Source organism: Orycteropus afer, unplaced genomic scaffold, assembly GCF_000298275.1.
Source record: "Orycteropus afer afer isolate SDZICR_OR568_19922 unplaced genomic scaffold, OryAfe1.0 scaffold00038, whole genome shotgun sequence".
Lineage (NCBI taxonomy): Eukaryota > Metazoa > Chordata > Mammalia > Tubulidentata > Orycteropodidae > Orycteropus > Orycteropus afer.
Genome location: NW_006921625.1, coordinates 10,600,649 through 10,620,428, shown reverse-complemented (window position 1 = coordinate 10,620,428; position 19,780 = coordinate 10,600,649). Strand labels below are relative to the sequence as shown.

The 19,780-nt window shown below is 41.1% G+C and overlaps 1 protein-coding gene across 1 annotated transcript in view; it reads left to right on the top strand.

The window, feature by feature from the left end:
* PLEKHA1 (pleckstrin homology domain containing A1) overlaps positions 1-19,780 on the top strand; it is a 55,326-nt gene that overhangs the window by 9,418 nt on the left and 26,128 nt on the right. Inside the window, exons 3-5 of the mRNA XM_042780398.1 lie at positions 1,176-1,221; positions 10,291-10,355; positions 18,278-18,409. Of these exons, the coding sequence (XP_042636332.1) occupies positions 1,176-1,221; positions 10,291-10,355; positions 18,278-18,409 (243 nt within the window). The remainder of the gene's footprint in view (positions 1-1,175; positions 1,222-10,290; positions 10,356-18,277; positions 18,410-19,780) is intronic.

Here is a 19,780-nt window from a genome sequence, read left to right as displayed (position 1 = left end):
TACATTTAAGTGACCCCATTATCCTGGGCATGCTGTTACAAGAGGGACTTGAGTGCCATGCTATTTCCTCATAACAGGTGAATGCCTTTTGACATTCACAATCTCTCCCTCTCCCACCACCAGCACACAGTTAATTTAGAAATACGCAGTTTGGGAAGAATTTGTAGTGTACATAGAGTATTTATTTAGGATTAAAAAAACAAACCAAACTCACTGCCACTGAGTTGATTCTGACTCTTAGTGACCCCCGTTAGGTTTCTAAGGCTGTAAATCTTTACAGAAGTAGATTGCCTCATCTCTCTTCTGTGGAGCAACTGGTGGGTTCAAAACACCAACCTTTTGGTTTGCAGCCAAATGCTTTAACCACTACATCACCAGAGCTTCCTGCTTATTAGGATAATTTAAAAAATGTTAAACTCAAAATACTTACATGTGTGACATAAAGCCTAATGGTATACTTTCAACTTCTTCACATTTCCTTTGAAGAAAAAAATAAGTTTGTTTGGAGAAAATGTGGAAGTATCATTTGCTTTAAACATCTTACTGTTGATACCTGGATCTTACATTTAATTTATAATTCTTTTTTGTTTGCTCTTAAAGTTCAACTTTAGATCTATATGCTCTATGTGTATGATTGTCGGAAAGTCATCCACATGGGAGCTTACGTGATATTTAAGGTCGATTATACTTTGCATAGTCTGGTGGCATGATCTGGAGCTCTGGTGGCATAGTGGTTAAGGCATTTGGCTGCTAACCATAAAGGCAGCTGTTCGAACCCACCAGGTGCTCTGTGGGAGAAAGATGAGGCAGTGTGCTTCTGTAAAGATTACAGCTTTGGAAACCCTGTGGGGCGATTCTGCTCTATCCTAAAGGCTCACTATGAGTTGGAATAGAGTTGATGACAGTGAGTTGGGTTGGGTTTTTTGTAGTTTGTATACAAAGAAGTAGGAGATCTGGTAGTGTAGTACCTAAGGCACTTGACTGCTAACCAGAAGGCTGGAGGTTCAAACCCACCAGCCCTCCTCAGAAGGAAGGTTGGGCAATCTACTTCCATAGTGATACAGCCTCGGAAACCCAAGGAGGGGTAGCTATGAGTCAGGTCTGACTGCACGGCACATAACAACAACAACAACAATACTAAGAAGTGAGTGACTCATCTCTCTTTTTCCTATCAGGTTAGCGATGCAACTAAGCTAAGGCCAAAGGCAGAGTTCTGTTTTGGTAAGTAACCATGATTTACATGTTTGTGCCATAATTGTAAGTCAGACTGGCATTCTTACGTAGTCTTGGGTGCTGTTGTGGCTCTTTGTGTCCAGGAATTTATTTGTATCCGATACTGTTTTACCACTACTTGGCCTCTGAATTTCATTTACTTTATAACTCCCATCTATGGGCATAGGGTGAGAACTTAATAAATGTTAATCTTCTTGGTGGTTTTGACTGAATTTAAGGGAAAACTAACAGATATGCCACATGTTTCCATGAAGCCCCACTACTTGTTTCTGACCCTGAATTAGTGCAGCTCTGCTGTCTGAGACACTGGGATTCCTTTGCTGTGTTTTCTTGCCTTGTTTTAAGATTTGATTTAAAGCTACTGGTGACTAGTGAATAAATCCAGTTAGAAATACTTTCCCTTGGGTTAACTTGCTATGATAAAAGACAAGGTAAATTTTTATAATAAATATCTATACTTACTATTTTTGGTATGGATTAGAATAATCTGTGATTTTATTTATTTATTTGTTGGAGCCTGTGTCTTTTATTCATGCCCCCCACAAAGTACAGTCAGAGACAAGCTACAAAATCAGGGGCTGGGAACTCTGGTTACATCCTCCAAGTCCCCTGCCCCAGACAGGTGCAGTGGATAAGGTGCTGGTGTGACAGACCCTCTGGGGAAGGCCAGAGGGAGTAAGAATCCCACTCTTGAGGCAACAGGACTTTGAAAGGGCAGGGCACAGGCCTTGGTTCCCACAGGGCTGGGAGGAAGGCTTACCACCACCACTGGGGCTCAGGAAGCTCAATGCAGTCCTGGGCTGGAGGGAATTGAAAAAAGGTACCTTTAGCAAGGGTCATGATGGCGGGGCTGGAAGGGGTATAATGTCTACACTCTTATGGAGGTGGGGGACAGGTAGATAGGCTTTTGGGATCTCAGAATGGCACAGCCGTCCCGACAGTTATTCTTGTGGACCTGGAGGCCTGTGTGAGTGGCCATCTCAGATACCTCCCGAGCACTCGAGGTAGCCAAAGGCACTGATCTGATTTGCCATATCTCGGCCTTCCTCAGACCTAACGGGCTCCTGTTTCATTTTGGCCAGCTCTCCCTTGGTGTGCTCATCTTGCCTCAGGTCCTGCTTATTCCCCACTAGGATGATGAGCACGTTGGGGCAGAAGTGCTTCACTTCTGGGTCCACTTCTCAAGAATGTTTTCCAGGCTGTCAGGGTGTCAGTGGTGAAGCACATGAGAATGACATCAGTATCTGGGTGGGGAAGAGGCTGTAGGCGGTCATAGTCTTCCTGCCCAGCTGTGTCCCATAGAGCCAGCTCCCCCTGCTTGCCATCCATCTCAGTGTCTGCAATGTCGTTACAAAGACGGTAGGGATGTAGACCTCTGGGAACTGATCCTTGCAGAAGGTGATGAGGAGGCAGGTCTTCCCACGGGCACCATCACCTACAATCACCAGCTTCTTTTGGATTGCAGCCGTGGCTGGGGCTTCTGCACTGCTGCCTCTAGCTACGTGGCTGGTGCCCGAGGCTGAGACCCATCTCTGATAGTTTTTGTAGTTGTATCAAATGGTTTCCTTATTCCTCTTCCCACCCCCATCTCTGATGACCAAGAGTTCCTACTTCCAAGACAATTAAATACAGTATTTTTATATTATCTGTTTTCTCTTTCATGTTGTTTTTCCTTTTATTTGTTGAGGAAATTTGATAACTCCATCCATGAGGGCTTGGCTGATATGGTAACTATCGGGTACAATAATGGTGTGGAAATGGTGGTTAGTAGCACTTAATAGAATAGGTGACTTCTGGAAGTGAGCACTGTAAGCTACTATTCCCCAAGTACCTTCAGGGACCAGCTTCTGAGAACATGAGTGAAAAGGGAACAAATAAAAAAAGCATCAGATGCTACTGAAAAGTAGTCCTTCTAATAATATTCACTGTGCAGTCACCTAAATATTATGTGTAGTGATTATCATACAGTCTTGGATATGTGTCTTTTAAACAAATGTTAACAAACAAGCATTGTGTATGTATGGATCTGGTAAGACTGTGATTATAAGAAAATAGTGCTCCAAGCGTAATTATTTGTTCTCCCATAATGCATCCCAACTACTTGTCAGTCAGATTTCTACCAGAAGAAAGGTGTAAATAAAGAGGACCAGTGTGGCTCTCATAATGGTCATTTTTTAAAGGATTTTTGTGATGGAAGAGTAGAGTGAAGGGATAGCACTTGAGCCCCTTCCTTTCCCCTCGGCCTGAGTTTTCTTAGTAAGTCCTTTGTCACTAGAGTAATGTTCAAACGTGTTGACCTGCCACTTGAGTGTCATGATTGCCGGGATGGGGGCGGTTGTTCAAGCTTAAGGTGAGTGGTTGCAGTGGAGAAGTCTTAAGGTCCCTTCTAACTATGATTATCTTCATATGTTATCAGTTAAACCTCATATTTTCCATTTCCAGCAAGAGTTTAGAAATTAAAGTCTACTTCTTAGATTATTTTAGAGGAGATTCTTTTTCCTCCTATGAGATTGTGTATCACTTTGTTCAAAATTAATGAAGTATGTCATTAAGATAGTGAGTTTAGCCATTTAAGTATTCTGTTGAGTGTTTACAGATAATTAAAAAAAAAAAAAATGACTCAAGAAGTTGAAGAGTTGAAATGTTACCTTGAAATGATTTAACTAGTTTTCCTAGGTGTTCTTGAGCCAGCCTGTGTCATACTGCATGGTACAGAGATGTACACATGGAAGAATCAGAATTTTCGAGTTGGGAAATGGAGGAGATATATAGACTAATACAAGGGAAATGTGTAGGCTGGAGCCAGATTTTGAAAGCCCTGAAATTTATTAACTGGTCAGATGTTTACTGAGTAACCTCTGTATAGCAGGCCGTGTAGCGATTCAGGCTACAGAGATGATTGTCTCTGTCTTTAGGGTGCTTGCAGTATAGTCAGATTAGTGAGCAGAAGGTCCCAGTGCAGTAGGATAAGCCCCATGTTAGAATACTGGCTGGGTACCTATGGGAAAGTGGGGGCAAAGTATAGAGATCAGACTGGGGACATCCTTCCCAAAAGAGTCTTTGGCCAGGCTGCCAAAGACTTGAGTCCCAGTAAGGAGAGCAGTCTGAAAGGGAAAGCTTCTTAATATCAGTGGTAATGATTTCTGGGAGCAGGGATTTCATGTAATTCAAAGATACATATTTTTTATTGTAAATGAAACAGAAAACTACACAGAACAACATATAGTTTAATGAATTATTCTAGGCATATGGTCTTGTAACTGTCATTCAGGTAAGAAAGTAAAACTTTGCCCCCTTGCCAAATTTCCTTCCTGTGTCCCATCCCAGTCAAAACTTCCTCCCTCCTTTTATAGCCGTTGTCTTGGCATTTATAATGGTCACTTCCTGCAAGGTTTCGGGTAATTTTTAATCTTTTCCCTTGTATTGTTGTTACGTGCTGTTGAGTTGGACCCGACTCATAGCAACCCCTCCTTGGGTTTCCGAGGTGGTATCACTATGGAAATAGATTGCCCAACCTTCCTTCTGAGGAGTGGCTGGTAGGTTTGAACCGCCAGCCTCCTGGTTAGCAGTCAAGTGCCTTAAGGCACTACGCCACCAGAGCTCCTCTCCCTTGTATTTGTCTATATATAAATACAACATCCATTCAGGCAACGTCCGACCACGTATATGTCTGTGGTCCCAGAAGGTTGTAATAGAGACCAGATCTGATCAGGGAATGGGATGGAGCAGATGCAGCAGCTTCCTGCACACACACATGTATCTCATGTCTCTTGTGTACAGTGTGATGATGTGCTGCCTGGCATATTATGGAATGGTACATGTATGACCTGTGATATGTATGTCTTCATAGTCGTAATAAATGCATTTGTACTGGCGTGTGTGTGTATTCTACTTTCTACCTAAAAAGTTTATAACAGTGAATGCTTCGACTCGTAGGCAGCAGCATCAAATTTTGTGTGTCACACATCACTTCAGGGTTCTAGTGTTACCTCTGTTTCATTTTCTTTTGAAAATATCACTGTGAAGTGCATCATGGCTCCCAAATGCAGCAAAACTAGTGCTAGTGATAGCAGCAGTAACAGGCAAAAGAGAAAGATCAATTTGGAAGTGAAACAAAGGTTATTAAACAACATCAAGATCGAAAATCAGTGAATGCTGTTGCTCATGATGTAGGTGTGTGACACTTGAGAATCATGACATTCCTCAAAAACAGAAGTTGTCCAAGCTGTTAAAGGACCAGCTCCACTGAAAGCGTCAAGGCTGATAAAAACGCAAGAGGGACTTGTATCAGATACGGAGAGCTGCTTACGATATGGATTGAGGACCAAACGTGAGAGAGAATCCCTCTCAGCACATTGACAGTCACTGCTAAGGCACAAAGCTTGTTCAGGATGCTTAAAAAGTGGGACCGGACTATGAGATGGTGTTCACACAGTGTTCAAATCACATCGTGTCCTGTTTCACAGAATGTATTGTGGATGTTAAGCAATGCAGATAAAGGGTTTGGTCTTCGTTTTATGGATAATGAGAAATGTACAGTTTGTAGGCACAGGTAATTGAGGGTATCAGATTAACTTGTTCAACAAACATTTAGTGAATGCCTGCAAATAGGCTAGCTGCTGTTCTTGAACTGGGGTTGTTGAGATTAAAGGAAACAGTAGCTGCCCTTACAGATTTCACAGGCTTGTTAGAGACAGTACAATACCAGATAATTTTGATTGTGTTTATCCCAGTCTGTTATAAAGGGGTATACAGTGTGTTAGAAGCATAAAGGAGGAGTTTCAAGTCCTCATTAGGGGTCTTGGGAATCAGTGGAGCCACAGAGAAAGAGAGACTTGACCTGGTGGTCAGCTAACTCCTATGTCGTCCTTTACCAGTGGGGAGAGAAGGCCAGCAGTACATGGACAGAGGCACGTGGGGAGAGGAGGGTGGCGTGCACAGGGAATGGAGCCGTCAGTGAAGCTGGAGTGGGTGGTGGTAATAGGCTAGAAATTAGCAAAAAGACCAGTAGAGATCAGCTTGTAATGTGTTGACAAGTGGTGTGTATCTTGCAAAGGGGAGGCAAGCATGTAGAGGGTGGACATATGGTGAAGGAAGGTGTTTTTTTTTTAGAATAGGAGAGTCTTGATGCAGGTAGAATAGGTAAGTGGCTTTTATACTACAGTCCTTAGAGTGGTGGTAGTTGGGAAAGAAGGAAAATGAAACATGTTAGAAGAAACACTGAGGGATTTTGTGGGCTGTGTGGGCATTGGAGGGAAAAGAGAAGCATCAGATGTAAGTTTGCTCCATCTAAACACGTGAGGAAATCAGGAGAGCCAGTTAGATAGGGTAAAATGCTTGACTTTAGATGTGTGGAGTTTGAAATCATGGCCAGACTTCCAAATAGAAGTGTTCTGGTGAACTGACCGTAATTGAAGACTGGGTGGAGCTTGAAGATAAGGATGGGAACGTTGGAATCTGTTCAAATCACGGGGGATAATTGTAACTGGGAGGATTGGTGTGCTTTCAGAGAGTGGTAGTGGACATTAGTGATGGAAGGGACAAAAACCAGGAGGAGTGGCCAACTGATATCAAAAGAGACTATTTATGTGAAAGTAAAAAAAAAAAAAGAAGCCTTTTGGGGTAGAACTGATGTTCAGGTTCTTCACGCTCTTGCTTGAAAGGGCAGATTTCTTCCATAGGCGTGTGTGAAAGACACCATCTGATAGTAGTCATGTATCCAGTAAGAAGACGTGACACACGTGGGATGAAACATAGTTACTCAGGAAAATCTCTGTCATTATTTAACTACCAATAAGAAATTAAAAGAAAGTTACGTGTTTATTATAAATTATATTTTTGGTTATTACATAGAAAAATGTCACAATCTTGTGAGTGGAATGCTGCTGGGGGCAAGTCAGGTAACAGAGCTTTGCATCATAGAATGTATAACACTCATAAACAAACCAACCAAAAAACCAAAAAAACCCCACCACCACCATAGAGTCAGTTCAAACTCACAGTGACCCCCATAGCTATAAATCTTTATGGAAGTAGATTGCCCCATCTTCCTCCCACAGAGAAGCTGGTGGGTTTGAGCTGCTGACCTTCTGGTTAGCAGCCTTACCTACTGTGCCACCAGAGTGCCTTATAACTGCTTTTGAGAAATCTGTTAAATGTGAAATCTCAAATTTCCTGGTTCAAGGAATAGTAATAAACAGAGTCATAGATTCGATGTTCAGAATGAATGGGATGTTTAGAATGGATGAAGTTAGTTGGAGTCAGAGATAAAGATTAATCATTTATTGGTCTGCTAGTAGTGTGTTAGTCCTCTACTACTAGTGGTGGTGGAGAGAAGTTTGCTAAATTTCTGCCTTCAGAGAGAGAGGCACTGGTTTCTGCACTGGTACCACAGCTAGTAAAAATGGCAGCGTGAAGACTTCCTCTCCCATCTCTACTCAAATTGCCTCAAATCAGTAGGAACAAGAATATGTGGACCATCTTTGTTGACAGTGGCAGATAGCCATAACCCCGAACTGCGGCACATGAAGGTAAAGGTAGGTGGAGGAATGGCAGATAATGTAAGTCACGTGATGACCATGGAGAGGCTTAGCAGCTGGAGATACAGTTGCTGGAGAAGCAACAGTGGGGAGAGACCGAAAACAGGGACTTTGAATGTCTACATCAGGAAAAACTTCTAGTCCCCACCTCCATCTGGCTCTGTCAGGCAGCTGCCCTTCCCCCATCCCAACAGGAAATGGGAGGTAGAGGAGCTCCAGAAATAGAATCAGCGATGATCTCTACTTGGGTACACTAGTCCCAGAGAAGGGAAGGGATGAGGCATGAAACTGAAAATAGGAGGACTGGATGAAAGTCTGCATGTTGAACGCAGCCCTGCTTCTGCCTCGCCCCAGCCCACTGGGTGGCAGGTTCAGGCGGGAGATTGTGGGTCGTGGAGAATGTGAATTATTGCTGACATACCCCTTTTCAGTAATTTGCTTTACGTTTTTTACAATATTTCCTTCCTTCTTGGAGACCTCCAGACGATAATGGTGAATATTTGTTCTGTGCCGAGCAGTGTGCTAGTTTCATCATCTCTATCCTTCAAAGAAAGAGTGAGTGGCATTCCCATATCACAGATGAAGAAAATGGGGCCCAGAGAGATTAAATCATTTTTATAAGATGGTGTTGCTAGTGAGTGCATGAGCTAGGAGGCCTGAGTAACTCTAGGCTCTCGTCTTTTTTCCACATCATATCACATGAAATAGTTCCTGAAACAATAGGAGTTTTTATACACACTGCAGGGTATGCTAAGAGTCTTTTTAGTATATATGCCTCTGTTCCCTTCCTTAAAAGAGGTCCTCACATAAATATTATTCATTAAAAAATATGTGCATTGAACATTTACTTTGTACTAGGTGTTGTGTGTTAATAAGTGCTTATGTTTTCAAAAACTCTCATATGTTCTAGCCAGATGCCCAAAAAAGGTGGAAAGAAGATGCCAATTTGAGAAGCTTTCAGCTTCAGCCTCAGCTGGAGGAAGATTATAAAGGGATATTTACTGATTGTTAGAAATTAAAACAAAAGTTATTTATTCACATGCGTAATGTCTTAGTGGTTTATTGATTTATGTTAATTTGTATTTTATGGCATTTATCATTTCTCCAAAGGCCTTAAATGTTTGAAAATTTTAAATATAAAGAAATTTTATAACGCTAGAAAGGTAGGGGTGTTTATTTTTATACTCTTGAGTGAGATTTTCTAAATATGATATGAAGTATGGAGGCACTAAAGAAAAAGATCAATAGAATATTTCTTTTTGATCAAAGATACTATGAACAAAGTAGAAAGATAAATGACAAGACAGGAAAATGCTTGTAATGAGACAGAAAGGATTAATATAAAACTGTAAATCAATAAAAAATGAACAATTCAGGAGAAAGTTGGGTGAGAAAAATAAAGTTCACAAAAGAAATACAGATGGCCAATAAATATACAAAACTAAATTCTCAGTAATAAAATTCCAATTTAAAGAAGAACTAATTATTTACCAGTTAGGTTGCAGAGAGTACTGCATCAGTCATGGTTGAGTCAGGAAAGCACACCTCACTAAGCCCATCAGACACAGGATTTATTGCAGGGGATTGTTGAACCATGTGTGGGAAGACTGGAAGTACACAGAGGGAATGCTGAAGTGACCCGGAAATTGGAATAGAAACTGCGTGAAGCAGCTACCACCCTAGGGCTCCAGGCACAGAGAAGGAGGTGGTACTCCCAGAACCTGGGATTTCGGAGACACCATTGTGGCACGATGGATTAGCGTCTAAGGGGAGTCTGCAGGGCATCAGAAGACCCTGCAGCAGTAGGTCGCTGCGTGCTGCTGCTGGAGAGAGGCCAAGAAGAGCAGAAATCCAGAAGAGAATTCCCCTGCCCTCCCACCTCCCACCTTCCAGTCTCCTGTCAGTGCTTCCCATTGGCAGAGTGTCACTAAAGCTGACAGATGGGGAGAACATTGTGTGCATTCCCAGCCCCAGTGCCAGAGGCTTGGGGATGGGAACAGTGGATCCAGAACCAGTGTGAGCGCCAGTAACTGGAACTGGTGAGCAGAACTCGCTGAGACAGGCGTGTTCACACACTGTCGGTAGGAACGTAAGGAGTTCAGCCTTTTGGAAAGGCGGTATGCTAGTATCTATAACAATTTTAAATGTGAATTCCTTTCGACTCAAGTATATGTCAGATTTATCCTAGAGAAATACTAGGCCAAATACGGAGAAATATGTGTATATGATGTTACATTGTGACATTTATGTAATTTCAAAAATTGAAAATGGTCTAAATGCCTGTCATTAGGAGATTGGCTAAATATATTGCAGTGTATCCATTTAATGAAAAACTATGTAGCCATTAAAAATGAAAGGTTTATCAAATTACCAGGTGAAGAAAGCAGTATTACCGTATGATCTAACATTTCATCAAATCCAAGAGAGTCACAATACTGAAATAGCTGTCATGAATGTACATTTAAAGGTAACAAGTACAAAATTTCATCTGTTGTAGTTTAATTTTTTCTCTCAACAGTTATGAATGCAGGGATGAGGAAATACTTCCTACAAGCCAATGATCAGCAGGACCTAGTAGAATGGGTAAATGTGTTGAACAAAGCTATAAAAATTACAGTAAGTATTTTTAGTTTTTTGAAAATTTCTAATGTCTGGAAGTAATTGTTAACGTTTTGAAAATAACATCTACCTAATGACCCCACCTTACCAAAGGGCTGCATGCTCAGAGTTTGTTTAAAAGACAGGTGCTTAGAAATGTGAATACAGTTTCTTGTCATGGTGACTCTTGGCCCTTAAGTCAACCCATGAGTACTTTAGCCCATCATGTACCTTGGTAGTGATAGGTAGCACCACAGCAGCTGACCAGTGCTAGCAGTGCTGTTTCTTGGGGAAAGTGCACTCTTAGAATTGTACTTCGAGGGTGTGTTTTTTTTTTTTTTTTGAGCATTGTAGGAGAGGCTGCCTGCCACCTCCCAGCCAGTGGGAGTGGCAGTCCTGTCTTGTAGGCCAGACCTGGGACTGGTGTCAGAGAGGCAGGAGTTGAAGGCAGGAGCGGGACAAGGGGAGGGAAAGGTTAGAAATGCAGTACCGGGGTGGGGATTGCATCTGAGGCCGGGCCCAGGGATTCCTGCCCACATGGTCTGCCCCTGCTGCTCTCATGCTCCTCCTGGAGTTCGGGGCCTTGGCACCTTGCTCTCCTGTCCCATGCTGCAACAGTCTGTCTCCAGCCAGGGCTTCTCTTCTGTTGGTTTTTTTTGATGAACATTATTAGTTGTTAACTATTTACAGTGTGCCAAACCTTGTATTCAAGGATTTATCTAAATTATCTGGAAAGGTGAAACTTAGAAAGATGAGCAACTCGCACAGATTTCTTGACTGCTAACTTGGGGAGTTGTGATCTGAACCCAGTCTGCTTGGGTCACGAACCTGCACTCTGAACCACAGTGCCTTACGGCCTCTGGAATAAGGAGGTCTTTCCTTGCTCTGGTTTCTCAGGCCAAAACCAAACTTGCTGGAGATTTTACTCCTGAGGTTGATGAGTAAGCAGAGCTGTCCCTCCCCTGATGATACCTTACCCGCCTCACGCCTCACGCCTCACGCCTCCCTCCTCCGACACTTCCAGAGAGACAGGCAGCAGGCCTGGGTGGAGAGGATGTAAATTGTGTGTCAACTGAAGCATGTTTTGACCGAAGTGCAGTTGTTTGCTGACCCCAAATGACTTATAAAGCAGATGCCCTAGTCTCTGTTACTTACTTGTTAGTTCCCGTCTAAAAGGGATGATGCCATATTTATATGACAACACAACGAAGAGTTAATGTAACTAAAGCTGTTCTCAGAGTTAAATTGAATTTCTTGTCTTGCAACAGAACAGCTTGTTACCACGTGATGGTACTCACCCACGCATGCCTCTGATCCGCCTGAAGCAGAAGTTATTTTAGGTTTGTGCAGTTTCAGGAAGGTAGTTTTTGAACTGATTCAGAAATATGTATTCTTAAAAGACTTTAACTGATGATTTTGAGCACTTTTAATAAACATTCCCTACTTGGAACACTACTTGAAGAAGACAGTTTCTAGTAACTTTGTTGAATTCTTTTGTTTTTTTCCTGATTTGCAGTAATAAGCCAGCGCCGGTTTCTTGGTGTGTTCAGAGGAAAAGGTGGGATTTTAGGCTTTTATACAACAACAACAACAACAACAACTGTTTTGGGGGATCTTGAATTGCCATGTCCAGTTTTTAATGGAATGAACGTCCTTACACAAATGCCTCTATAGAACTTGTTAGCATGAGAAAGGAAGCAGATGAGGGACTGAGTAATGTAAAGTATGGGGACTTGCAATTAGCTCTGAGGTCTTCCAGCTTTTTAGAAGTTCTTAAAGATAATTTGTTGATAAATGATTTTCATATTTTTGTAATTCAGCATTTAGGAAAATAAACACATATGTAGAAATCCTTAGTTTTTCAACAAAATGATTATAACTCTATAAAAGTGAATGTAGAATTGATAGGGTCACCATGAGTCAGACATGACTCATCTGCAGCTAACAACTGAAAGTCAATCTTCACCTACTGCTGTCAAGTCCATTATGACTCATAGTGGCCCTGGAGGGCAGAGGAGAACTGCCTCACAGGGTTTCCAAGGCTATCAGTTGTTACGGAAGCAAAGCCCAAATCAAACCCACTGCTAGCCCAAATCAAACCCACTGCTAGCCCAAATCAAACCCACTGCTCTCAAGTCGTTTCTGACTCACAGTGCCCCAGAGGGCAGAGTAGAACTGCCCCTCAGGATTTCCAAGGCTGTCTCTTTACAGAAGCATACAGCCTCATGTCTCTCCCATGGAGCAGCCAGTGGGTTTGAACCACTGACCTTTCAGTTAGCAGTTGAGTGCTAACCCACTCATGCTACCACGTCTTCTTAGAAATCAACTTTCAAACCAAACCCACTGCCATCAAGTCAATTCTGACTCATAGTGACCCCCATTGGGTTTCTGAGGTGGTATATCTTTGTGGAAGTAGATTGCCCAGTCTTCCTTCCATGGAGTGGCTGGTGGGTGTGAACCACTAACGTGGTTAGCAGTCAAATGCCTTAGGCACTGCACCACCAGAGCTCTTTAAAAACCAACTTTGAATAGATAGAAATTTAACTCATAGAGTAGTAATGAATTTCCTGTGCTTTAATAAGTATTTTACGTTTATTCTTTGAAACAATCTTACCCATTTTAATTTGACATGCACTTTAAACAAGTGTGTTAGATTATGGAGTTTCTAATATGTCATAATATTCCATAGAAATTGTTAATGATTCATATGTGGTTTCTTCGAAAAAATAAAGTTTACATCTTAATATACATGCAGTTTGTCTTCCTATAGAGTCACTGCAGATGGCATTTTAATTACAGACTCTGTAATTTGATCATTTGCTGAGTACTTACTATGAAGTACATAAAGCTAAAAATGTTGCAATTCTCAAATCTTGTTTTGAGATAGTGAGGATTGAGGGTATAGGTGGTGACAGGGAAGTGGGTGTTGAAGTAGGACCTGGGTGTCTCAGTACACTGCCCTCCCACCCCATGGTCTGTGGCTTTTTGTAGTTACTTCCCGGAGTCTATGGGAATGCAGATAGATGGTTTCCCCCTTATTTAAAAAAAGAAAGAGAGCAGTAGTAGTAGAAGAACCAGCATGGAGGGGGATGTCAGTGATTAGAGTTTGGAAAATCAAATTGTAAAGTGTGCTTTCAACTAACTTCGTTTTTATTAGTAACAATATAAAAATTGTGGTCTCTGGTCCCTTACTGATTTTTAAGGAATATAAGATGTATATGGTGAATTTCTAAACTGAAATATACTTTTACTTATTTTTTTTAATAATAACTGTTATTCACATAGATTATAATTGAAAAGTTATTATCAGTTTTACCAAAAATTTAGTCTTCTGAGGTAGTGGCATAAACCCCACAAATATGATGATTTTTTTTTTAATTGGCAAGTGCAGGAAGGGCAGGGAGGTAGCATCTTTTGACCTCCTCCAACCTCACAAGAGGGAGAGAGTATCACCACCAACAGCCCAAGGCTTATTCCTATGAGGCCAGACATGCCACCACCCTTCAGCGGTCAACTCTGACACCAACCATCCCTCCCATGGCACTCGCTACTTCTCTGCTGGGTTCGAGAATTCATTGCAGTGGCCATACAGAAATCACAGACTATGTTCACGATTATGGGGTTTATTAGGGAAATAACAGGCTACAACTCGGGTTCAGGAATGCTCTCAGAATACAACTCTTCAATCAGGAAAGTCTCCCCTCTGCTATGCCCTCAGGCTCACCTCTCTGGACCATGGCCTCTTGGCCTGGCCTGTGCCCTACTCAGGCAAGTGTGTTACAAAGCTTAATCAGCTCTGCCAGTAGATACATGTACGTGCACCCCACTCCACCAGCAACTCTCCTGCCCAAAGACACTCAGCTTTCTCACTCTGGGTCAGGTAAGCCCACTTCTCTGTCTCATGCCTCATGGTTCCAGTGCCGCCGTCTCTCAGCCAGGCATCTCTGTCAGGTATGTCTGCTGAGATCTAGTGTAGGGATCTCGGGTCTAAGAATGTGTTTCGTTCCACCTCCTCCGCTCCACCTCTGGCTCTTCTCTCTTGATGGCAGTGAGATTCCCCCTTTTCAACCTCTGAAATGGCTCACTTTAAGCCTAGTGGAATGGCTTAAAGTTTATATCTTAGTATACATGCAGTTTGTCTTCCTATAGAGTCACTGCATGTACCTTATTTACATTACTAACAAGCTCTCCAATCCCCTTGGTGTGCCACAGGCACCTCATAGTTGCACAGTTCCACCTAGTCGTCTGGTGGGAATTGCAAAGACCATGGCTAGAAGAGCCATACCAAGTAGTTCACTGTACCACAGCAAGCGGGGACAGTTAGAGCAAGCTAAATACAGGGCCTTAGTCTCACAAATGGCCCATGGGCAGAAAGTGTGAGGCCTTTTCTATTGAATGCTGCTGGTTTCCACCGGGCAGGTCACGCACAGCCCCCTCAGGAGTTTGTGGTTGAACACTGGAGGTGCCAGTCTTCAGCCCTGTCAGTATCCTCAATGAGCTGAACAGCCTTCCCTTTAACTCTTGAGAAACCAGCAGCATTTTCATTGATTTTCAATCATAAATGCTTAGATCTGTTTTGTTCTTCTCTTCTTTGTCTGGTCATTTTTACATTTTAGTTTTTCCTGCTCTTTCAGTAGGTGACACCCCAAGTAAGCATAAGCATATACCTGCCAAATGCACACTCAGGGTCACATAAAAAAGAATAGGAAGGAAGGGACAGTGAACGAAGATACGAGTCAGTAGGACCAGAGCCTGGGCAGTGTCGCTGGCACTTGTTATCTGTCTAGTGAGATCCTCTTCCTGATTCTCAGCTGCTGGCTAACGTCTTTTTCATCCTAAAATGAGTGATATTAATGGCTGAGTTTACACTAATTTTTAAGGGAACTATGTACATTCTTGGGCCTTTTCCTTGTTCTTAGGGAATAGGATGATTACAATTTAGATAGTTTTTATTATAAAATACAATTCTAAGTTAGGTGTTGGACCTTACCATTGGAATTATGCTATATTTAGCATTGATTTTATAATAAGGACAAATTAAAAGCATTAGGCTTAGTAATGTAGGCCAGGATTTTTACTACACTATCATTTCTGGAAGAAAAGTGGAAAAGCCAATGTAAATTTCAGTGTAGTTTTAGGGAGATGCCTGTATCTCCAGAAACACACACGTATGTCGTCCTTAGTTCAGAAGTATCCACATACCGTTACCCTCAATTGCTTGGAAGAGACTAGCTGGTGCTTTCCCTGTGAATGTTCTCTCAACAGCCCCTCATCTAATGCCGCTGAACAAATCATGTTTGCACCGCTTTTAAATTGTCATAAAGCTGTTTTCTGCATTTAGTGGGGTACTTGGCGATCTTTTCTGTCAAAAGAATTGGAAAACACGAGGCTATTTCATTGGAAAAGGAGCCCGGGGGATGCCATAGTTAACTGCTCAGCTGCTAACTAAAAGATCAGCAGTTCGAACCCACTAGTACCTCCATGGTAGAAAAAAACCCAAGGATCTGCTCTTGGAAAGATTACAGCCGAGGAAATCCTATGGGACAGTTCTACTCTGTCCTGTAAGGTCGCTATGGGTGGGAATTGGCTCCATAGTCCACAGCAGCATTCATTAGAAAATACTGTGGTCTTTTTTTCTCAGATTATTTCAGGATATGATATTCTCTGAAACCTTTTCATTCTTGTGTAATTAAGGAAATCTTGTCAAGTAAATGGGAGAAAGATGTGGCAGTTGGCTTTGTGAAGATTTTACAGCTTTGGAAACCCTATGGAGTGATTCCACCCAGTCCTATGGAGTCACTATGACTTGGAATCCATGGCAGTGGGTTTTTTAGTTTGCTAAGTAAAATTCTGTCCATTATTGTATTGCTTTTTAAAAGCATTCTACAATGTACAGCCTCCCAGAGAAAGCTTTTCGAACTCCAGACTTCTCTTTCAGATTACCTTTGTCTTTTCTTCCTCTCTGGTCTTGGTCTCTCTCTCTCTCTCTCGGGAGGAAGCTGGGTGAGGAGCATCTCTAGGGCTAGAAGGGTATGGAAGGAGAGGAGGAGGAGTTTTAGAAGTCACCCAAGAGAGAAGTCCTCTGTATCTGTAAATTAACGCATGTGGACTGGGGTCCACTCTAGGTTAGCATCTTCTCAGACGTTGTCCATTTGCGTGAAACTTTGCAAAAAGGTTTCAAAGCCTGGCCTGCAAACACCATTATAGACCTGCTTTTCTATGCCCCTGGTGCAAGTAGCATCAGACAAAGTTTTTAACAGTGTTCCTGGGTGGTGACTTTTTATACAAAAGCTTGAGAAACCACTGCTTTGGAATTATACACACAGTTGGGTTGGGTCTTTGAAGGGTCCCCTGTCATTGTGAGTGAACCCTGTTAGCAGGCAAGCAGTTTAAATTTAATGTTTTTATACCAGCATTTCTGTGCTTGTTAGAAGTGTTTGTCATAATCTTTCTGATAGACTACAAGGTCCCCAAATGTCCTTTAAATTACCATAGAGATTCAGTCATGTCCAACATTCTACTTGATTCTGAGCATGTTTATTCGGAGCCTTCAAAATTAATAATCAAAGCACAGATTATATGGTTAACCATCTGTAGACAAAGTTAATTAACCATGTATCTTATTCTCTAATTAACCCCATAAGAAAAGCTAAAATATGTTTAATATTTGTGACACCTCTGATTCTTTGATTTCACTTCAACGAGGAATTAATACATGAGAGTCTATTGCTGTCTACCATTATTTGTAAAAAAGGTCTGGTGCTGCAGTGGCTAAACCATTTGGCAGCTAACCACAGGGTCGGGTCAATGGTTTGAACCCACCAGCTGCTCCACGGGAGAAAAATGAGGCTTCCGTAAAGACTTAAAACCTTGGAAACCCTATGGGGCAGTTCTGCTCTGTCCTCTAGGGTCACTATGAGTTGGAATTGACTTGAGACATTGGGTTCTTTTGCATTATCATTCTTTATGTGTATAAACAAATCAGTTAAGACTGATTTAAGTATTAGCATTGCTCACTGCCACTGAGTTGATCACCACTCATAACCACCTCCATTGGGTTTCCAAAGCTGTAAATCTTTGTAAAAGCAGATTGTGTCAATTTTTTTTCCACGGAGCAGCTGGTGGGTTCGAACCACTGATCTTTTGGTTAGTAACCGAAGGCCTTACCCATTACACCACCAGAGCTCCCTAAGTATTAGCATTACTTCTTAAAATTCCTGGTAAGTATTAAGGGTTTTTGATTTACATCAAATATTTTGTTATCTTTTTTCCTAATATGCTTTTTCATTCATCCATTAAGTCAGTCTTTGGACATTTATTGAATACTTGGGCTGGGTAGTGCTCTCTGTCCTGGGACCATGATCCCTGTCCTCAGAGGAGCTTGCAGAATCCTGGGTAGGAGTGGAGGAAAGGACAAGCTTGCAAGTTAGACCAAGAGGTCTAATAGTGTGAAGTGCTGGACTAAACTGCAGAGTGAGTTTAGAAGAGAACTGCACAAACCTAGCTAGAAAGTGGTAAGGCCAAGACCTAAACCCACATTCCCTAATGCCTCTGAACCTGTCTCCTTACCTCTGAAGTGGGCATCCTACCCCTGTAACATAGGGTCTTTAAGAGAATTAAGTGAGAGAATGTGTGAACCTGCCTGAATGAGCATTCAGTGAAAGGATGACCATTTGATAGAAGTATTACTGTGAAGCAGAAGAGAGAGCATGAGAATTTCATGGAGTGCCTACACATGTGTGTGCCATTTAAATCGTTGTATATCGATTTGTTAGTCATATGTAAATGGACAATTAGTTGAAAATTGTGTGATAGTCATATATATATATATAAACGTATATATATATACACACACACACACACACACACAATATATAATCGCAGAATGATTTGACTTACTGTTTCAGGTACCAAAGCAATCTGACTCCCAGTCTCATTCTGATGTTCTGAGTCGCCAGGGTGATTATCCCTGTGCAAAGAAGCAAGTATCGTATAGAACTGACATTGTGGGTGGTGTCCCCATCATTACGCCAACTCAGGTAATAAATAAATTCTTTTGTGATGGCTTCATCACTATATGTTGGTTTTTATATTGTTCATAAAACCAAAGCAGTACATCATTACTGAATTAATACAATACTGAATAAATACCAAAAAAGCCTTACATTTGCTTATTTAAGAAGTACATGTTTATTGTATAAAATTTGGAAATCATAGGTAAACAACACTTAACACTTGTGTTTTCTCTTTTTTCCTAAATTTCCTCCCAGAAACAGAGATAAGAATTATAGATTAGATTTTGTAAACAGCTCTCTTGACTCACTGCAAACATTTTCCAACTCATCAAAAATTATTCTATATCATTTTTAATGGTTGCATAGTATTTCTTCTATGGATTTATCATAATTTGCAAGTCTCTGTTGTTGGACAAATGGTGTTCCTTTTCCTTTTATAAACAATGCTATGATGAACGTTCTTGTAATTAAAACTTTAGAAACATCGATAATAATTTCTTTAAGAATAAATTCCTAGAGTTTGCATATAAGTTTTTAAACCCATTTTTTTCAGCACCTAGCCTAGGTAAGTTAAACAGAACTAGAATTCTGACTTAATTCTATCCAGAAAGTACTGATAAGCTGAATTAAGTCTCATGAGCAGTGTAAATTTAAAAATAATTTTTTATTAAAATTTTTTTTTGTGAGCTTAACTATCTTATATAGATACTGAGGGTGTCAGTTTATAATGCAAATTAAATTATCGACAGTTGAGAAACGAAGAATTTAAAAATAATTAATTCCTACTGCCATTGCTGGCCATTTCCCTTACCTGTGTGCCTTTTGTACTTTTATAGACTTGGTACTTTATAAATCTTTTAAAGCAAAAATTTCAGGCCTTTTGCCAGAAGAGAGTGATACGCAGAAAGTAGACTTAACAGCTTTCATTGATTAATTCCATAAATGTTTATTGATCCCAGAAATTTCAGCTCTAATGGACGCTTACATTTTTCACCAAAGTTGGAAAAAAAATAAGCTAGGATTATGTGTGTATGTTTATGATTGTATGATATCTTTCAAAACAGTGACTTCAGCATCTTAAAGTTCTGATTACTATGTAGCTAGACTAAACTTTGTATATCTGTAATTGTATCTTACTTTAAAGTTAAGGACAAAACTAGTTGTATTTGTATTAAGATATTGTAATAGTTTTTATAGTGACTGTCTAGTTTTATATAGAATTATGGTTTTGTTGCATTTTAATTTTGCTACAGATTTTTCAGTAGGTTCTGGGATCTACTTCTGTTGTTGTTGTTGTTAAGTGCCGTCAAGTCGTTTCCGACTCATAGCGACCCCATGCACAGCAGAACGAAACACTGCCCGATCCCGCACCAGCCCCACAATCCCTGCTATACT